This window comes from Peromyscus californicus, unplaced genomic scaffold (genome assembly GCF_007827085.1).
Source record: "Peromyscus californicus insignis strain IS unplaced genomic scaffold, ASM782708v3 Scaffold_4__1_contigs__length_199733344, whole genome shotgun sequence".
NCBI classification, from domain to species: Eukaryota; Metazoa; Chordata; class Mammalia; order Rodentia; family Cricetidae; genus Peromyscus; species Peromyscus californicus.
Genome location: NW_026294562.1, coordinates 146,672,305 through 146,693,897, shown reverse-complemented (window position 1 = coordinate 146,693,897; position 21,593 = coordinate 146,672,305). Strand labels below are relative to the sequence as shown.

Below are 21,593 nucleotides of genomic sequence, written 5' to 3'. Positions count from 1 at the left end.
ATGCTGGGAAGTAAGGCTGTGGTAGATAACAGCGCAAGAATCACAGCTTTTGAACTTAAAACAGAATGCCAGCAACTGCCAGTGAGTACAGAGGAAACATCAACTGTCCATTTTCCTCGGCAGTAAATGATAATTTGTGAATAGTGGATAATAGGCTCGTAAATCATGGTTTCCATGTCTCGAGATACTGAATGTTTTTTTTTTCCTAATTTATCAGATATTTATGCTATTACTTCCTTTACATTCCCAAGAATTGTCACAGAAACAAAGATCATAGAAATGATGTTTTGAAGGTCTGCATTTATGCTCAACTGTGTAACTATGTAAGGATGCCCAACTGTGATCAGATGAAGCAACAGGGCAGACACACCACTTTTGGTGATGGATCTCCAGGTTTACCCTTAGCAATGGCACAGTCCTCATTAACAATTCTTTCACTCTTCCGCCCATTCACAAGTGTTATTGAATCACTTCCATTGAAAACAAATGCTGGAGGATACTCTTACTGGCACCCGAAGCATCAAAACATCAGGCACAGATTCAGGTTCAGTCAAGACTGAGACTACAAAACTGAATATAAACAGTGGGAAAAGCAAAAAGCACAGCGAAATAAAATAATATTATGTACTATAATAGCCAGCAAACTTTGGAACCTTTATACCCACACACTTACATGTGTGCACAGACTATTCACAGCTCAACTCATGCTGCTCTACATATTGACATTTTTCACTTGAATAGTATTTGCTTCTGAAAAATATCAGTGAAATACTAAATTTCATTACAATAACAATACAGATTCTGGGAAAAGCACAAAAATCACATCATATAATCTTATGAAATGTTCACGCCCTTTTAGATTTAAGTTAACACATGTAAATCTTATCCATTTTAATTTGAAATATGGATATCATTGTTTCTGCATTTTAAGTTAATATTACATTCATGCAGTAAAAAGTCTTACAGGTTGTGTCATTTCCATATAATCATATGCAAGCACATGAACATATACACATGTCTGTTTAAATAAGTGTATGGATTATTGTCATTCTTTCTAAAATTCAGGACAGAATTTTATATATTTCCTTTCAAATACTTTTTTCCACATAAACAATATGAATATACATTTAAGTATGAGTTATGGATCTAAATTATTCTTTGTCAATGCCTATGTAATAAACATTTGTATTTCATTCATTTGTCTTTGTATCCCTTATGTCCCCTAATTAGGAAAGTGGTTAATTTAAAAGCATTTAGTACACAATTATTTGTTGATCTTAGTGTCTGCACTAACAGTGTTCTGTTCAGAAAGTCATCTCCTACACCAATGAGTTCAAGGTTATTCCCTACTTTCTCTTCTATCAAGTCTAGTGTATTTAATTTTATGTTGACGTCTTTGATTCATTTAGAGTTGAGTTGTATGCACTTGTGATAAGCATGGGTATATTTGGATTCTTCTACATGCAGCCATCCAGTTTGACCAGCACCATTATTTGAAGATGCTGTTTTTCTACTGTGTATTTCTGGCTTCCTTATAAAAAAAGAAATCAGATATTCATAAGTGTACGGATTTTTGTCTGGGTCTTCACAATTCGATTCCATTGATCAGCCTATCTGTTTTTGTGCCAATACCATGCACAAAAATGTGTTTATTATTGTAGGTTGCTCTGTAGTAAGGCTTGAAATTGCTGATTGTGATATCTCAGTTCTTTTCTTATCCAATATTGTTTTAGCTAACCTGGGTTTCTGTTGTTGTTTTTCATGTGAAGCTGAAAATTGTTCTTTTAAGATCTGTAATGAAGTGGGTTGGAATTATGTGGGGCTTGCATTGAATCTGTGGATTGCTTTTACTTTTAGTATGTTAATCCTGCTGATCCATGAGCATGGGACATCGTTCGTCTTCTGATATCTTCTTCAACTTCTTACTTCAAAGACTTGAGGTTTTTCTCATACAAATCTTTCATCTGCAAAGTTACCCCAAGATATTTTTTATTATTTGAGACCATTGCAGAAGGTGTTGTTTCCCTGGTTTCTTTCTCCTTTTTGTGAATTAATTTTGTATCTAGCTACTTTACTGAAAGCGTTCATCAGCTGCAGGAGTTCCCTGGTAGAATTTTTAGGGTCACTTATGTATATCATCATATCATCTGCAAATAAAGATACTTTGACTTCTTTTCCAATTTGTATCTCATCTCCTTGATCTCCTTCAGTTGTCTTATTGCTCTCACTAAGAATTCAAGCACTATATCGAATAGATATGGAAAGAGTAGACAACTTTGTCTTGTTCCTGATTTTAGTGGAATTGCTGTGAGTTTCTCTCCTTGTAAGTTGATGTTGGCTGTAGGCTTGTGTAAACTGCCTTTATTTTGTTGAGGTATATCCCTTGTGTCTCTAATCTCTCCACGACGTTTACAATGAAGGGGTGTTGAATTTTGTCAAAGGCATTTTCTGTATCTACTAAGATGACCACAATGTTTTTGTCTTTCAGTCTATTTATATGTTGAATTACATTTATCTTTTTGTTTATGTTGAACCACCCCTGCATCTCTGAGATAAAGCCTATTTGATCATAGTGGATGATCTTTTTGATGTATTCTTAGGTTCCGTTTTAGAATATTTTATTGACAATTTTTTGCATCTATGCTCATAAAGGAAATTGTCTTTCATCATTGACTCTGTATGGTTTAGATATCAGGGTAGCTATGGTCTCATAAAGTGAACTGGGCAACAATGATCGTTCTGCTTCTATTTTCTGAACTTATTTGAGGAGTATTGGCATTAACTTTTATTTGTAAGTCTGGTAGAATTCTGTGCTAAAACCGTCGGGCCATGGGTTTTTTTTTTTAGTTGGAGGACTTTTAATAACTGCATATATTTTACTAGATGTTATAGGTCTGTTTAAATTGCTTATCTGATCTTGATTAATTACCTTTGGTAAGTGGTATATATCAAGAAAATTATCCATTTCTTTTGGTGGAGTACAGGTTTTAAAAGTTTGTCCTGATAATTCTCTGGATTTCATCACAGTTTCTTTTTATACTCCCCTTTTCATTCTTATTTGGTTAATTTGGATACTCTCTTCCTGCCTTTTAGTTAATTTGGATAAGTGTTTGTCAATTTTATTGATTGTCTCAAAGGACCAACTCTTTTGGTCTTTTATTGATTCTTTGTATTGTTCTCTTTGTTTCTATTTTATTGATTTCACCACTGAGTTTTTATTTCTTCCTATCTACTCCTTCTGGGTGTGAATTCTTATTTTTGATCTAGGGCTTTCAGGTGTGCTATTAAGTTACTAGTATGAGATCTCTCCAACATTTTATGTAAGCACTTTGTGCTATGAACTTGCCTCTCAGATCTTCTTTATTGTGTCACATATTTGGGGTATATTGTACATTCATTTTCATTCAATTCTAGAAAGTCTTTAATTTCTTTCTTGATCCACTTTTCACTCAGTAGTAAGTTGTTCAGTTTCCATGAGTTTGTAAGCTTTCTGTTGTTTCTATTGTTGTTGATATCCATTCTTAATCTGTAGTGGTCAGATAGGATGTAGGGTGCTATTTCAATTTTATTGCATCATTTGAGATGTGCTTTGTGCCTGAGTATGTGTTCAATTTTGGAGAAAGTTCCATGAAGTGCTGAAGAAGATATATTCTTTTGTGCTTGAGTGAAACATTCTGTAGATATCTGTTACATCCATTTGATATATAACATCAGTTAACTCCAGCAGTTCTCTGTTTAGTTTTTTGCTGGATGACTTGTCACTGACAGGGGTAGGGTATTAAAGTCTTCCACTATCAGCATGTGAGGGTCAATATATGACTTAAGCTGTAGCAGTGTTTCTTTTACAAACTTGAGTGCACTTGTGTTTGGGATATAGATGTTAAGAATTGAAATGTCCTCTTGGATTTTTTTCCTCTGATAAATATGTAGTATGATGCCCTATCTCTTCTAGTTAGTTTTGGTTTCAAGTCTATTGTGCTAAATATTAAAATGGCTATACTGGCTCACTTCTTAGGTTTATTTGCTAGGAATATATTTTTCATCCTTTTTGTTCTGAGGCGGCGTTTTGATGTTAAGGTGAGTTTCTTTGATGCAGCAGAAGGATGGATCCTTTTTTTTTTTTTTCTTTGCATTCATTCTGTTAGTCTGTGACTTTTTATTGGGGAGCTGAGACCATTGATGTTGAGTGATATGAATGAGCAGTGTTTGTTGACTCTTGTTATTTTGGGGTGTGTGTGTGTGTGTGTGTGTGTGTGTGTATGTGTGTGTGTGTGTGTGTATGTGTGTGTTTGTGTGTCTTTTGATTTGCTAGTCTGAGATTATTTATTTCTTGGATTTTCTTTAAGAATTTTATTACTTCTTCTTTAAGACCCCGATGACATTCTAAAGACTATTTTAACATCTTTTTTCCCCTTCAGCTGTGTTGGAATACTCAGGGCCTGCTATGGTAGATTGCTGGGCTCTCTAGTGGACACATATTGTCCTGGTGGTTACTGAGTGTGTTTACACTGGTGTCTAGAATTGTGAGGATGTAATTCTAGGTGCTGGTATCTGGTCTTGTCTTCATTGGGTGCGTGTTTTGTTCCTTGACTTCTGTTGACCTCTCTGGTTGTTGGTAAACTGTAGCCACTGGGGGGTTCCAGGTAAAATGTGTCCCTGGGTATTAGGACCTGACAATTCAGAATAGGTTTAAGCTGGGGTTAGTGGCTGTTGGAGGAGATCAATGGGAGAGAGGAAAGCAGGGTGTTCTGTCAGGATCTGCTTAGTTCCCTGGGAATGGGGCCAGATAGTGGGGAGAGACCACGGCAGAAGGTCTACAACAAAGTTGGGATGAGACTGCTAATTGAACATGGAGAAACAAAGGAAGAGGTGAAGCTCTGCAATCAGCCTACCTGCTTCCTTGTCCAGAGTGTCCTGTGGGTTCCCAGGGATTGCCTGTTGAAGTTGGGGGATGGTGTAAAGCAATGAGTGGGGGAAGGGTGGTTAAGAAGGGAAGATTTGTGTGGTCCAATGGAGGTAGGGACTTGTTGGGGAGCTCAGCGGGTGTTCTGCTGCAGAGCTTGGGATGAGACTGCTGGATTGGATTTGAAGAAGATACTAAGGGAGAAGTGAAATCTGCAGTTAACCTACATGCTTCCCTGGCCATCGAGAATGAATGATTTCTATTTTCCTCTTGCTGTTTATATATTGTTTAGCTAGCTGCTGGAAATAGCATTGCAAGGACAGATTGATCCGACAGTGGTTTTGACCCCCTCATTTCGACTTTTCTTTCTGCACTTCGCTGCAAACAGTATCTTGTCCCTCTGTCACCTGAGTCCTTTCTTCTGCGCTCCCTGCCCTGTGGGCCTTGTTCTGCCCTGGAGGACATTCCTCCTAGACTTTGTCTCACACCTGCAGTTCTGCAGTAAGGTGGATACATCTGGGTCAGGACTTGGGCTATCCTAGCATGTTGATGTTTTTGTTAGGTGGTCTTTGGCTGTTGCAGGGAACGTTGCCAGCCCAGATGAGAACAATTCATTTAGGCTATATATGTATATTTACACTCAGACTTACATGTATCATGTGGGATTTTTAGATAGTTAATAGTATGATTCCTTGCGACTTTTCAGGCGTCCTTACTGCAATTCTACCCTCCTACCTCTGTCTTTTGCATTTACCTTCCTCCCCCTAATTAAATGCCTGCTTCTCCCATTTCCCAGACCATATCACTTGTACCCTGTTCTCTCCCTTTCTATTGCCTTCCTACCCCTGCAATGTTTCCTTTTTATTTTCCACATTCCTACAGTTACTCCAGGATTAAAATAAATTCTATAAAAAATTTAATTAAAAAGATTACCTGACAATCTCTCTCTCTCTCTCTCTCTCTCTCTCTCTCTCTCTCTCTCTCTCCCTCCCTCTTTCCCTCCCTCCCTCCCTCCCCCCTTCACCCCCTCTTTGTCTCTTTGCCTTTTGATGCAAACAAAAAAAATTGGAATGAGGGTTGCTTTCACCATGTGCAGGCAGAAAATTTTATGGACACTAACAGAAATTGAAATGAGTGTAGACATGAGGTACATAATGTCAATTTACACACGAGGGCAACCAGCCTATTGGTTGTCTGGATTAGGAACACTGACAGCCTAACTTTACTATAGCAGAAAGTCTCATTAAGAAAGAATAAAGTCTGGTCTAAAAGTGTCAGATTCTCTGTGCTTTGAACGCTGCTGTGTTTATGGTTTCTGATCTCTCTTTTTCAATGGAAAAGAATGAGACTCTTGTCTTAGTTTTTGGAACTTCTTCTGAGGATGCCATAGATACAGTGAGAAAGTAAGAACATTAGAGAGACTGAAACTGGCTCTTTGATGAACTGTCAAATGGAGCCTCAAAGGAGGAGAGAGGAAAAGATTAAAATTTGGGGATGATAAAACTACTTCATTTTCATATGGATTTCTCTGTACTTTTCAGATGGAAATGAGTGTTTGTGAGACCTGTATTTCAATAGTGAAGCAGTAAGCTAGCATGCTCCAGCCCCTGTGCTCAGTCCCCATCACAACGGATGACACACGCCTCTGGCCTTTCTCATAAGGTCAGGAAGAGTCAGAGAAACAAATGTTTACCTCCCAACCTCTGCCAATGTTGGAAGATTTATAAGGTTAACAGATCACTCTCTTCTGAGGGCTGGAATCAGAACTTGCTTCTAAACACAAAAGAACCTTAAATATGAAGTCTCTCCATAGTGATAAGATTCTGAGACTAGTCTTTGGTGGAATGCAGATGTTCTTTGAGTGTGTGGCTGTATTGTACTAGGCCATAAGGCGCCCCCTGTGCAGGCGCCATGGGAGAGATGCTTGTGGAAGATAGCATGGAGTGCTAATGGGGAGCTGAGGTTGTTTTATGAAACTACATGTAAAAGTAAAGAAACGTAAATGAAGAAAACCTCTAGGTAAATTCTGATACTTTTATTTTTCTTCACATTTATATGTGTGCCTGCTGTGTGTGTGTGTGTGTGTGTGTGTGTTCATCTGCATGTGTTATGGTATACCTGTGGAGATAGATCATAAGACCACTTTTGGGAGTCAGTTCTCTCCTTCCAACATGTGGGTCCTTGGGATCAATCTCATGTCATCTCACTTGGCGGCAAGTACCTTGACCTACTAAGCCTCTCCTTGGCCAAAGTTTTTTGTTTTAAGTAAATATCCTAAAATTGGTTGATGAAAATTTTGGTTGAAAAATTGTTTTAGAGTGAATAACAAACTCTTATAAATTCTTTAGATAACATTTACATGTTTAATCTGTGAGCCAAACATAGAGTGATATGCTTGAATTAATTAAGGAAGTTCTTATTAATTTACCACTTTTTGTGTAAAATTTTCTTTCTTTCCTCAGAATAAAAGCTTGAAAAACAAATTGTTGTCAGGAAGTAAGCTGTGTGGGATTCATGCAGAAGAGGTGAGTTAATACGACCTTCTCAGAAGTTTAACTGGTTAGAACTAATATTAAATTAAATCTTGCATACTCTAAAGAATAGCTTTTCCCCTAACACAAATGAAAACACTGGACACCAAATAAAATACATTTTAGTTTTGTATGTATCTAATTATGCCAACATTACACAAATGAAAAAAAGTGCACCTAATGCCATGTTCAGAAGATAATTTTCTAACTCCTATCTCAATTATATGGACCAATTCTCCCCAGGAGGAAATTATCAGATGCCCACTGCATTTTCCTTATGCTTTGTGAAATCTATATGCCACCAACAAAGTTCCTAAGATTGATATTAGTTTACCAAGCACATACACCTGTTCTATTTTCTGTGTAACAAAATTGTGTCATTATTACTCAAGGAGGAACAAACATTATTCTGTGTAATACATATTTAATCACAATAGTCAGTTTTATCTAATTCTGACTAGATGCTAAGTTCAAAATAGAACCATAGCTTGTAGGAACTGTTAAGGATAGTAATAAAGTAATAGTGAAGTCTACAAGTAAGTGTAATTTAAAGACAAGAGACAAGAGTCCCTGTGGCCCAGGGGCACTTAGAAAGCATGCATGAAGACAATTTACACACTGAGAATCCCATGAATGAGAATTAGACATAGAAGCTTTTCCATTCCAGGAAGATCTGATGCATGCAAAGAAAATTGGAAGGAAGTAAGCTTAAAAGAAGAACTGTGACTATACAGCATGAAAGTTGACCCCCTCCCCATAGATGTCCAGAAGGGAGACTGGGAGCTGCTCAAACAGATCCATCATTGTCTAACTATAACTATGACATTCCCTCACTTCCCCTTTGTCAAGAATACCTTTCCCATTGCCTTTCTATAGATGGAAAAGGGGAGTTTTCTTGGTAGACTAGAAAGGTTGTCTTGAGTCTTCTGGTTAGGAAAAAACACAGTCTCCCTCACTATACTGTTTGTAAAAACAAGATCACATGGTTAGGCAATATGAGAGCTCAAAATATATACTAAGACAAAGCTATCATCAAAAAATACCATACCTCAAAGTTTACATGTGATATGATCATTTGGAAAATAAGTTTCCTATACACACACACACACACACACACACACACACACACACACACACACACACACACACAAATGATAGAGAGAGCTTTAAGACATAGAAAGCAAATGTTGATTCTGCTTGAGAAGGAAAATACAACTGGGTAGTTTGTAGATCTGACCCAGAGAAAAGCTTCATTTCGTTGCATTTTGCTCTGTTTGGACAGAAATATGCATGACCGTGTTCCTAATTTTGGGATTGTTTAAATAAGACAAATGTGTGTTGTGACAGCTCTGAATACTGTGATATAGTAAATGGAATGATGTTTTGGATGTCTAAGCCAGATGTGATGCAGGCACCTGTGACGCCAGCAGCTGGGCTATAGGACAGGAAGATCAAGAATCCTAGGTCATTCTCAGCTACAACAGTGATTCCTAAGGGAGGCCTGAGCCACTTAACACTCTATCTCAAGAAATTAAAAAATGGAAAATGTCTGGAAAAAAGTTACACTGAACATTTTACCAGGGTCACCACAAAACTCAAGTATAAGAGAGAAGGGGGCATTAGAAGTATCACTGGTGTTTAGAAAATTAAATAGTTCCTACTTCTATAATTTATCCTCCTCATTCAAGAATGTTCCTAATTTCCCTCAGCTCAGTGAAAAATAAATCTCATTTGTTCATTACTGTGTTCTTTATGTTATTTCCTTAATGGTTGAAATGCAGTCAGTTCACATAATTTATTCGTTTTGCCATACCTTGTTAAATATTTATAGAACAATATTAGAGCTCAGTATTCTGGGTAACAAGGGAAATGTTTATACTGACACAATAGTATTTTAAAATAATATGTACAAAATTTTATTATTTGATTCATCATTATTTCTTAAAATAACAATCTTTCCTGCTGGAGACTAGCTGAAAGGAGCTTAGCGTCTGGGCCAGGAGCTCTCGACTCTATACCCACACAGGAATGAAATGCGCTGTGATTTGGCATAGAAGAACGTGGACTGTGACTTTTCCTGGGGAGATGTGAACACTATGTATTTATTCACTGCACATAGGACACTAGAAACAGAATGGATAAAGGCAGCTGCATCACTGAAATTCTCATCCCAGCATGGGCAACAGCTCAAGAAAGAGGCATCTCTCTGGCCTTGGTGCATGATTGAAGACAGTTTAGTGGGTTAGAGATTCCCCTATACCCTGAAACCACCATTGTTGATATGACCTTGATGAGGCTGCCAGGTGTTTTCTAAATTCCTGGGCTTCCTGAGCACAGTGAACAATAATTAGCTTCCTTAGGAGCCTCCCTCCTCCAAGAGCTAATGTTTCAATCCAGAGAAAATAGTTATACAACAAACATTAAAAACGGCAAATACTACCAACACCATCTGCCATTACCACCACTATTATTTCATAAAGGGAAAGTTATTTGAACATAAATTTGTAGGAAGGAATCTCAGATTAGACACTTGTCTCCTAACTGAGACTAAGGAGCTAAAATGTTCCGTCATGGCTGTCTAAATCCTCGTCATCGTTTTCTTCTAGATGTCGTTATCATTATTCCCAGCTTTAATTAGCCCATGCACATGTAGACAGTCCCTGACCTTCATGATCTGATATTTGGAATTACATTTACAATTATCTATGTAGTAAAAATAAAATTACTGTGATTCCAAATATTGTATCATTTGTTAAAGGCATATCCCTTTTGATAATTTTAACATATCAAAATATTGCTGACAAGCTAAGACAGTATGTTATATGGTTCCAAATTAACATACATTCTACAATAGATATATTCCTCTGTGGGAGCCCACAGAGGACTCCAGTTTGTGACTTGATTCCATCTTGACTCAAGGTCTGAGAGTTCAAGCTTCTCTTTCCTCTTTAACGCTCGATAATAGGATGTTTGGACAAAGGTGTGATTACCAGATGTCTTGAGAATTAAGGAGGTATTTACACTAGTTTGTTCCTTAAACCATGGTGTCCTTGAGAGTGGGAGGTCTTTTGCCTCCCCTGCTTTGTGTATAAAAATGCCCTGAGAAATAAACTCAGGGTGACTGTGGTACTGACCCAGAGCCCTCCAGATGCTATTCTGTGTTTTTTTTCTCTTTTATGTTATCTACATCTTTATTCTTCATATCTATTATTTCTTAATCCTCACTCCTCTATTCAAGACTGTTTGATAGTTGGGCAGGACCCAGCATTACTTCCGATGTATTTCTTTTTGTATAGTCTTTGTGAAAACCTAAGAAAGGATTTTGCTTATTAGTGTACTGATAATTATGTCTGGACTGTAAAATACAGATGATGTGGGAGTATAAACAATTCATAAGTTATCTTCATGATAACAAATGCCAATAAATCTACCATGATGTGATCACAAAATGCACACACACACACACACACACATGAATAAATAAATAAATAAATTTTGATTTAATTCTAATTTTTTATACTAAAACCATTAGGTGTTTTAGATATTTATTGTTATAATGTAAAGTTTAAATCATAATGTGCACCTTCTATGTAAATAGATTGTAAATGTATGTCACAAATAGATAAAATGAGTCCTTTTCGACTCCTGGAAATTACAGCACTAATTAATCAGGATTGAGGATGGCATTGGACAGGTTTACAAATACTATCTGCAACAGTGATCCGCCAGTTCCCACCCACACTTGTCAACCCTATTTGAGAGAAAGACTGTTTCCATGAGAAATTATTTGGCTTAGCTAAGAGTCCTGAACATCAGCCTAGAACAGGATTGTGCTTTACTAAAATGAGTGGCATAAGTAATGATAGCCATGTAAATCAGAATCACCATAGAGAAAAACTTAGTGTGAGATGAGGCTCTGAACCAGCTATCATTATTTTGGACACTTGGAAAACTTTGAAGGAGTACAGTTATAGAAAGTATTAATTCTAACATAAAAGCATAAGTTCCAGAGGTTGAAGGGTCATGTGTAAATGTTCTTTATTCATGGCCTCTGACAATCCCATATTCTCACTTGTAAACTTTGGTCTTCTGACTCTGAGCATAGGACATTTGACTGCCCCTCTCAGGAAAAGAGGATAACTTTTGTTAGACATATGGAATACTTTTAAAAAACAAAACAAAACAAAAACTTTGAACAGCTAGCTTTGTTGCCAACTGCTTTTTTAAGGAATATGTCTTAATTTAATTAAAATATAATTATGTCATCCCTCCTTTTTCTCCTCCCTCTTTTCTTGCCATGCTCCTAATCCCTAGTCCCTCTCAAATTCACAGCCTGTGTTTTTTATCATTATTGTTATATATGCATATAAAAATATATAAATACAATCTGTTGGGTCTGTTTAGTGTTGCCTGCATGGATATGTTTCTAGGGCTGACCACTTGGTATTGGATAACCAATCTGGGGGTTCCTCCCTGGGGAAGACTAATTCTCCTCTCTGTCCTAGAATTTGGTCTGGCTTGAGTTTGAAAGGCTTGGTGAATGCTATCACAATTGCTGTGTGATCATAAGTAAAGCTGTCCCGGACTGCTTTTTACAAATTTTTGTAGTTGGAGTTTTCTCCAGTCCTGCTCAGACCATCAACTACTCAGACCCAAATAAACACACAGACACTTATATTATTTAAACTGTTTGGCCTAATGGCTCAGGCTTCTTGCTATCTAGTTCTTATATCTTAAATTAACCCATTTCTATTAATCTATACGTGGCCACGTGGTTTGTGGCTTACTGTTAACTTACATCTTGTTTCTCATCCTGGCAGTGGCTGGCAGCCTCTCCTGACTCAGCCTTCCACTTCCCAGTATTCTCCTCTCTCTTTGTCCTACCTATACTTCCTGCCTGGCTACTGGCCAATCAGCACTTTATTGATTAACCAATCAGAGCAACACATCCAGAGCATATAGAACAACATCCCATAGCAAATTTTCATGATATTTTCAGATCATACAGAATGCTGTTCTCCACATTATTCTGATTTTAGAATGTGGGCTAAAGAAGTGAGTACCTACTATTCTTCACCACGTTTTATACATTCGCCCACGATCATGTGTATATGTGCATATGTGTATATGGCCATGTGGATGTCTCTTCCCAGTGAAGTATGAGGACCCATTATTTCAAGAGTAGAAACTCAGTGAGCTGAGGTACTCACATTACAGCACTAGTAATCATGTTTGTTTCTAAAAGGCTGAGGATACATAGTCTTCTTCTCCAGCTTACAGATGAATTATAAGGATGCAGGTAAATGTGTGTAGCAATATGTCACTAGGAGCAATTGAGTTTGTTAAACATTTTTATATTTATAAGTATCCTGTTACAAAGTATAGTCTTCTTTAACCCAATTTACCCTTGAATAATAGAATTTTGCTGGCATTCTGTCCATTTGGTTGCTAGTTTCCATTGAAAATACAGTGAATTTAAACCTGTCCATTCATTTGCAGTTACCCATCACTGTTCTTAAAAAAGTAATTAAATAACAACAGAAATAACTGCATTTATACACATGCCTTGCCACATAAAATTAGATTTTTTGTCATGCCTAAATTACAGATATTTTGTGTGTTTGTGTGTAGAGTACAAGATAGAAAGTTTATTTAAATAACACCTTTGTAAACATATAATTTTTTTTTTTTTTTTTTTTTTTTTTTTTTGGTTTTTCGAGACAGGGTTTCTCTGTGTAGCTTTGCGCCTTTCCTGGAACTCGCTTTGGAGACCAGGCTGGCCTCGAACTCACAGAGATCCGCCTGGCTCTGCCTCCCAAGTGCTGGGATTAAAGGCGTGCGCCACCACCGCCCGGCAACATATAATTTTTTTAAACATACTGAATTCTTGCTTCCTGACCCAGATGTCTACATGTCTAATGTCAAAACTAAATTTAGTCTTCTCTGTTGATTGTCCAAATTATAGGCTTCTGTTTGACTAAGCTGAAGTATTTATGCCTGTGCAGTGTGAAAAAATTTAAATCTTCAAGACTGAAAATAAAAGTGAGCATAGGCACTAATGTATATCTCTCCTTTTACAGTCGAAAAAAATCCAAGCCCAACTGAAAGAGCTCCGTTATGGGAAGAAGGATTTGTTATTTAAGGTAAGCATCTTACCTGCTTTTCCTCCCAAATGCCCTTCCAACACCTAATTTGCAAAAAAAAATATTACTTGGACTAATTGAAATTTCTGGACTTTCTAATGAATCCTTGTCTGAGTTGGAGTTCTATTTTCCCACCTCTTAATTAATGAGTATGAGTGAATCACTATGTCCATTTGTAGTCCAAGGCAGATTTGATTCTAATGTATTTTAAGTTCCTGTAACTCTACTTATGGTCATTAGGTATTTAGGAGGGTTGCCTTTGGTAGATTTCCATAGAATAAAGGATATACTGAGAAAGTTTTGACACATGCATTTGACTGGTGAGCCTACCATCTTAACAGAAGTTTACTGACACATTCAGTCACAAGTGCATCTGATCAGAATCTGAACTTCAGACATCAGCATCCACTGAGAATGTGGAGAGAGGAATGGCTGTCCAGGCTGTCTCGGTTCTGAATTCCTGGCCTATGGGAGCATTATCTTCTGTCACAGGAGGCTTTGCAGATGGGACTAAATTACGATCTTTAGAGGGACAGATTAAGTTTATTATCACTGATTTAAATATTTGGGTATTTTTTTCAATGAAGCAAGAAAGTCAAGAGAGGAGTGTGTGTGGTCAAGAAATTGCAGAATAAAGCATAAGGGAGTGTTTTCCCCAGCTTCCTTGACTTAACCCTGTAGGTGGACTTCTCTGTTCCACTAGCCAGCTCCCAAATAACCACATGGAGACCTCCTATTAATTATCAAAGCTTGACTTATAGCTTGGGCTTGTTACTAACCAGCTGTTACAACTTAAATTAACCCATTTTTATCAATCTATATGTTGCCACATGACTCACGGCATTTACCTCTTCTCTTGTATGTCTTGCTCCCTCTTTGTCTATCTGGCAACTCTACCATTCTTCATCCCAGAGAGCTCTCTCCCTGTCCACAAGTCCTGCCTAACCTCTGTGTACAAAAAGATTGTTCCACAACATAACTCCATGACATTCATTTCAGATTTGTTATCTTGAAAACTATAGACATTCTGTATTGTGTAATTAAATTAATGAGAATTCCTTATAGCCCATTCTTTCTCACCCAGGAATAGAGAATAAAGGCTCTTGACTTCTGTTCTTTTTCTATGTACCTTTTCTCCTGTAGTACTGAGATAAATACTTAGGCTTTTATACATAGGTATAAAATGATATGTCAGTAAAATAAGATTAAATTACATGTAATATTTACTTTTTAACACATTTTAACTGTAATGATCACCATAAGTGAAAAATTGAGGTTTAGTTTTAAGATATAAATATTTTACTAAATGTGGGAGTGAAGTGATATCTATTGAAAATAATGAGAAATGACAGAGTGGTACACTGTACTTCTTCTTGGCTTTAGAATCATAGGAAATGTTCTGATTATGCCAACAGGTATTTGTATATAACACGTGATTCTGGTATATCTTGACAAATGTTCCTTCTGCCTTTGCTTTGGTGCCCTTTAACCCACAATCTCCAAAAGCCTAAGAAAACATCTGGACCTGTCAGACATAAAACCCCAAATACCTGGAGAAAACTGTCATTGTTTATGAGTAATTTCAATAGAGAATAAATAACTATTTATAAATGGGATTGAATAAAGAACAAGGTGTCATAACTGAGTAAGGAGATGCTCAGAAGGACTTGTCTGTGTCATCACCTCTCAGTCTTTCTGTCATTCTTCCCTACTGCGGCTTGGCCTGTCACCTTTAGGACCTGCAATTAGCCATTCTAGGTCAGGGCATATCCTCGTGGCTAGCCGTTCCAAAGATCCACAGAGAACAGTGTTTTATTGGTCAGTGTCATGGCTATGTTGAGGCTGTGGGAAAGAGAAGAAGACTGGAAAAGTTCACATACAAAATATCTGAGACTCATCCAGCATTTTCAGTTGAAAGTACTCAGCACTCTAAGGTGACATGTTTATTCTTGTGGAGCACTATGAAATGGACCAGTTTACTATTAAGTATTTTGAAAGTTTAGACAGTTAGGAAGTATTCTTGTATATGGAAGCTTGTCTTCTTCCATTCTGAATACAAGGATGTACCACAATGCTGAGTCTCTAAATACTTTATAAATTTCATTATGTTTGTGTTTTCCCCAATTCCAGACTGTATCCATTCTGGACATTGCTAATAATCCTATTATCCTTTCCATTGATTCCCATCTAGCCTCAAACTCTCATTCTAAAATCCGATACAGTTTTCAAAACTCATTCCAAGACGGCACTCAAACATCAAGCTTTTATACCCTGATGCTTCTGCAGAGCCACCCCACTCAGATAGGATTGAATCATTTCTGCCTCATTATTGCGGTGGTGATTGAAGGCTATTGTAGAGGCATGATATAAAAGTTAAAGCTGTGATGCCTATAACGCTTTTTAATGTTACAGAAGACAGTCAAAATAAAGCCAATAATGCTGGTAGCACACTGCTCTTTGGATCTGAGGGGTGGGTTGATCCTGGGATTGTTGCTTACCTTTGCATACTCTTGTCTGGTCCTTCATGTTAAGTTTTTGACTTCACCTCTCAAGCAGCCTTCTCCCTGAGAAAGGCCTTTAGTTTACACTAAATTAAGGTGACTCATATTTCTTCTTTGGTACAAATAGAGCAGTCAGATATCATGAACCTCTTGGGGGGAAATCACTTCCCTTCAGGAACTGTCTGGAGGTACTCCAGGCCCAAGTCTATGCACAGCTGTCCAAGGCCACATGAGATGCTATGGAGGCAGAGGCTGTTCAGAAATGTTTACTCATCCTATTTTTTCTAAGTTCACAGATGATTAAACACATGTTCCTAGTCAGATACGTTCACTTTAGTTTTTGCAATTCTAAACTAGAAATCACAGAACATTTTAGGTACACAATTGAGCACCCTGAAGTTACTCTCTAGGAAGAGTCCATTCTTCTCAACTCTTATAGTTAACCACCCTCAAGCAGCTCTCATCCCCAATTAAAATACAGGGAACAATACAACAATGTCTCTATTCCAAACTTAAAATTTATTATCACCATAAAGTTAAAGAAAGAGCCATGTACATCCAGGGATTTCACACATTATATATTTTTTAAGATGCCTTGTTTGCCTATCTTTTATCCTAATGGCTATAAAAGCAGATTCAAATGACAAGAGCAAACTGCTGTCCTTTGAAGACTCTTTTGGCAACATCTTTAGATGTTTGTCCTCTGTCATGTCAGGAGGCATTTCAGATCTACGTCTGAGTTGGGTGTGGTGCATCTCTTTAAACCTAGTACTCTGGATGTGGAGGCCAACTTTGTCCACATAGCTAGTTCCAGGACAGTCAAGGGCTGTGTAGTAGGACCCTGTCTCAGAAAACAAAGAAACAAAGCCAAATCTGCATCTGTGAACATCCTTGATTTAGCTCTTAGATCATTCGTGTTATTTTTTCACTTACAAGGGAGTTTGTTAACCTATGCATAATGAAAGAGAAGATAGTTGCTGCTTAAGGGAATTACAAAGAAAGTTGATCAGCAGACACTATTTATAGCACTTTATAAAAAGGAGAGACAGGCCACCATAAATCTCATCCCTCATAGGAATGGCCAGAACAGAATCCACAGGAAATTCACCCTGGGGGTGTTTTATCAGTGTGACATGGGCAGTGGAATCACTAGGCCTGGATTTATCTTACTAAAGAAATATTTCAGGTAAGCTGGTCTCTGCATGCTCATGGGGAAAAACAGGCCACATCCATTCATTGTAAGATAAATGTATAAGAGTGTAAGAGAGTGAACTCTCCATAACAGAAGGCTCCTGTCAACATTACCTGTTTCCGGTTCCACAAAACTCAGACTAACCCCTCTGACAGCACCACCTCTGCCTATAAATACTTGGCAATTAAGATCTGTAACATTCCAAAGCAAGGGTCTTCTTTTTCCTGAAAAATTGTTGAAAAATTATGTTCTATTTCTGTTAAACCTGCTGTTCCCACAGAGATACCAGGCTTTACCAATGACCATTTTCCCCAGGTCCTCTATTCCAGGTCCTGCTTTACCCTGTGTCTCTGTCTGTAGTTTCTGTTTTAGAGACTTTCTTCTCTTAGGTTCCTTCAGAGGGAACAAAAAAGGAACACTTTTAACACTTTGGTTGAAACTGGTTTTGACCAAGAGTAGAGCTAATTTCCTAGTAAATTTGAGACAGCCTCAAGGTATAGTCCTCTGTGGAGTGGAAGCAGACAATAGAGATAACTTCAGTGTCTGAACTATGACACTCAGCTGGAAGTTAGAAATTGCAGCCACCAATACATATTTCTAAATTTTAATCCAATAACCCAATCTGTACATTTTTAAAACTCACAAGTAGCATATCTTCCAACACTGCCCAAGGCATTACTACTTAACCTCCAGGAAATGGAGTAAAAGTCTTCCTCTGAGTCAGAAGTCTCCACAATGCATGTATGATATAATACGCAGTAGCAGTAACTTTCTATATTCTGGGTAGGAGTTTGTGCTCAGTCCCTATTTCTTTCAACCCAAGAAGAGAACACAATACAAAACTAATCTACTATAGAGTCTAAGATGGAATAGCATGAGCCAACTGACAGAAGGAACATGCAAGTCAGACAATGATCACCAAAAGCTATAGGAAAGTTATTCCATCAAGCCTCGCCATCATCTAATGGATACACGGATGTCTGCTTGTTTGGCACATTTAGTCTGATGTAACTAAAACCATATGTAGCTGAAGGAGGAGATGCCTTCCCTTTTAGCTAAATCATATACCTAGAAATGGAGATTATGTGGAGCCACACGTTGAATATCAGTTTCTGTATCAGGAAAAAGTAGGTAACATTCAAACATACACACTTGAAAATTATTTATGAAACCGAAATGACATTCAGAATTAAAATGCAGATTACAAGGTATTTAATAATCTCTTCAAGTGTCTGTGAATTGTCTCCCTGAAGAATTTTTATTTACCAACAAATTATCACCTCTCTTGACTTTGTTCATTTAATTTAAGAAATACATTTCACCCAGTGTCTGGGGTATATAAAATTATATTCCATGCTATACTTTCCATTTCATCTATGAAAGCTGTTCCTTAGCTTCACTTTGCGCACACACACACACACACACACACACACACACACACACACAACTTAGCACACAGACACATGCAAACCCCCATGAAATTCAGAGAGAGCCCAGCTCATGTTTACACCCTTAGGCAGCAACCAACATACACAAATCTCAGGTTTTACAGAAACAGATTATTAAAAATGTATTGTTTTATTTCCTAATAAAGTTATTATATGAACAGATTAAAAAATACAATGACTGTAGAAAAGAACAGAAATACATGTAATTACTTTGTGTGTGTGCATATATGTGTACTTGCCAGTTTTGGGCATGTGGCACAAATGTGCATGTGGGCACACATTCATATGGGTGTGCTTGCATGTGGATGCCCAAAGTTGGCATCTTCCTTGGCCACTCTGAATTGTTAGTTTTTTCTTTACATTTAAAAATGCACACATTTTAATTATAATATTAATTTAATTAAAACATCATTTCCTCTTTTATTCCTCTCTCCAGACCCTCCCAGGTTTTTACCCTCCAACCTCTTCCATGTCCCCCTGATCTTAAATTAATAGCTTTCTTTTTCATAGACTTTTATTGTTACGTGTGTGTGTATGTATGTATGTAGAAATCTGTAAAATACAGTCTTCTGAGCCTTTCATCATTTGTGTATATATGGTTTCAAGCTTGACCACCTTGCCTTGGATGACCAATAAGGGGGCTCATCCCTAGGAGAGAATAAATCTCCTTCACTCACCAGTTATTAGTTCCCTGAAACTCTTTGTGTAAGCAAGGGTCCTGAGAAAATGTTCCCCTACAACATTAGCATGTCTATTGATATTACCATTGTCCTGGTCTTATTTATTCAACCATTTCTAGGATAAAGTCTTTCATAGCATACTTTCTGATATTCTGACTCTCAAAATATTTCTACTCCTCTTCAGTGCTGTTCTCTGAGCCATACATGCAGGAGCTGTGATGTAGATGTACCCAATGGGGCTAGGCTCCCTATGATCTGTTGATCTCTGCATTGTGTCTAAGTGTGTTTTTCTGTGATGGTCTCCATTTGCTGTTAAGAGAGACTTCTTTGATGAAGGGTGGTCGCTAAACTTATTATCTGTGGGTGTAAGGACAATATTTAAAATGTAGTAAGGAATTATTTTGGTCTATCAATGTAACAGTAGTACATTCTTTTCTAAGATCCATGACTTCACTAGGCCTGGGAAGCTGGCTAGGTTTCTAGTACCAGGCATGATTTTACTCCTGCTGAGTTTGACTTAAGCCTAATTAGACAGCTGCTGCTACCACCAGCATGTGCCTGCCGTTTATTGAGCCTTTATGGATATCTTTCCATGTTGGTCATTATTGTGATTCATAGGTGTTGCAACTGGGTAGGACTATTAATTACTTCGGCTCCTTGGAAGCTTGCAAAGTATTTTTTGGCTTCATGGAAGCCAGACCACAGGAAGGAGGCTTTCAAAATAAATCTAGATTGAATCATCTTAAATCTGTGTCCTAATTTTGCATTGTCTGCAGCAACAGGGGCTTACCTTCAACCTATGAAAAGTAACCAAGGACTGTATCAATAAACTCTGTTGTTTTTGATGTCACTTGGACTAACCTGACTAAATTATTCTAAAGGAGGTTTATTGTACCTAGTACTGAAATTTGTGTGAATACATGGCTCTTGTAGGAGGCATTGTCAACTCATGTGGCCAAACTACAAATACAAAGTTATATGATCACTTGAGACATTATCAAATAATCTTAATGTCAGTAGCCTGTCGTTCCACTTTCTCCTTCTGTATTGACCTTACGCCCTCCCAGAATTAAAATCTTTATTTTTGGTACAAGTTCTCTCACTAAACCTAAAGTTTTTCTGTACAGCAAGGCTGGCCAGCCAATGTAGCTTCAAGTATCCACCTCTGCTGACTTTACCTACCCACTGCTACCCTGATATTCTATATGCTTTCTAGAGGTCTGAATTCAGATCCTCATACTTACACAGCAGACCCTTTACTAACACAGCCAGCCATCTTCCCAGCCCTATAGTTGCAGTTTCTTAACACAATTGCAACTCGAAATTGTCCAGAAACACATTTGAAATTTTATATGATTTTTGTCTCCTTTTCCATTAGCTTTAATTCAATTGTTTGTGACAATAATTGACCTTTAAATCCAATAACTGTTAGGGAAACTTTGCTATAATAATTAAATATCATACTCTGTTCTATTTTGGATAATTTTTATAAAGATTAGACTAGTAAATTATTTCATAATGCCTCTAAAATCTACTGAAATACTATTATTGAAAATAGCCCTATGAATTATTTTCTTATAGAGCAGAAACTGTGTCAGCTCTGTATTACAGCACCTCTCATTTCTTCCTTATTAAAATTGTTTAAATTAAATGTATTGTGGAGAATAGTAATCGCACTTTATCATATCAATGACATCACTGGTTTGAACCCTTGTAATTGTATACTGCAGTTTCTTGGACTGCAAGACATCAATAGCAGTTAAGCATTCTCATAGATTGCTGGTTTGATTCTTGGTGTTTGAGTAACAATTCCTAGCTTTAGGCAAACTAAACCAAGATGTATTAATTTATGTTTACAAATTTCACATATTAAAAAAAGAATCTAGCAGTTGTAGATGTGACTTAGCATTCTGTATTTCTGAAAACTCCAAACTTAGAACTGATTCTCAAAGTCTATGACACTCACTTTAAATTACAGGGGCCCTAGTCATTCAATTAATCTGTTCTTACGGTATTTGTTTTATTTTTCTCACTTTTAGAATTCCCTAAACATTGACAGAGTTAAAAACAATCAGAATTTGAAACTGAGTTACTTGCTTTTCATTTTAACAGTTCCCTTAATCTACTGGTATTGCTTTCTGAAGAGGACACTGTCACAGGGTTACATGGAGACAGTTCACAGAAATTTGCTTTTG

General features: G+C 37.2%; 1 protein-coding gene across 3 annotated transcripts in view; it reads left to right on the top strand.

Annotated features, from left to right (window-relative positions):
- Luzp2 (leucine zipper protein 2) overlaps positions 1–21,593 on the top strand; it is a 358,969-nt gene that overhangs the window by 261,457 nt on the left and 75,919 nt on the right. For all 3 annotated transcript variants that reach the window (XM_052760867.1, XM_052760870.1, XM_052760869.1), the window contains exons 6-7: positions 7,366–7,428; positions 13,515–13,577. In XM_052760867.1, the coding sequence (XP_052616827.1) occupies positions 7,366–7,428; positions 13,515–13,577 (126 nt within the window). The remainder of the gene's footprint in view (positions 1–7,365; positions 7,429–13,514; positions 13,578–21,593) is intronic.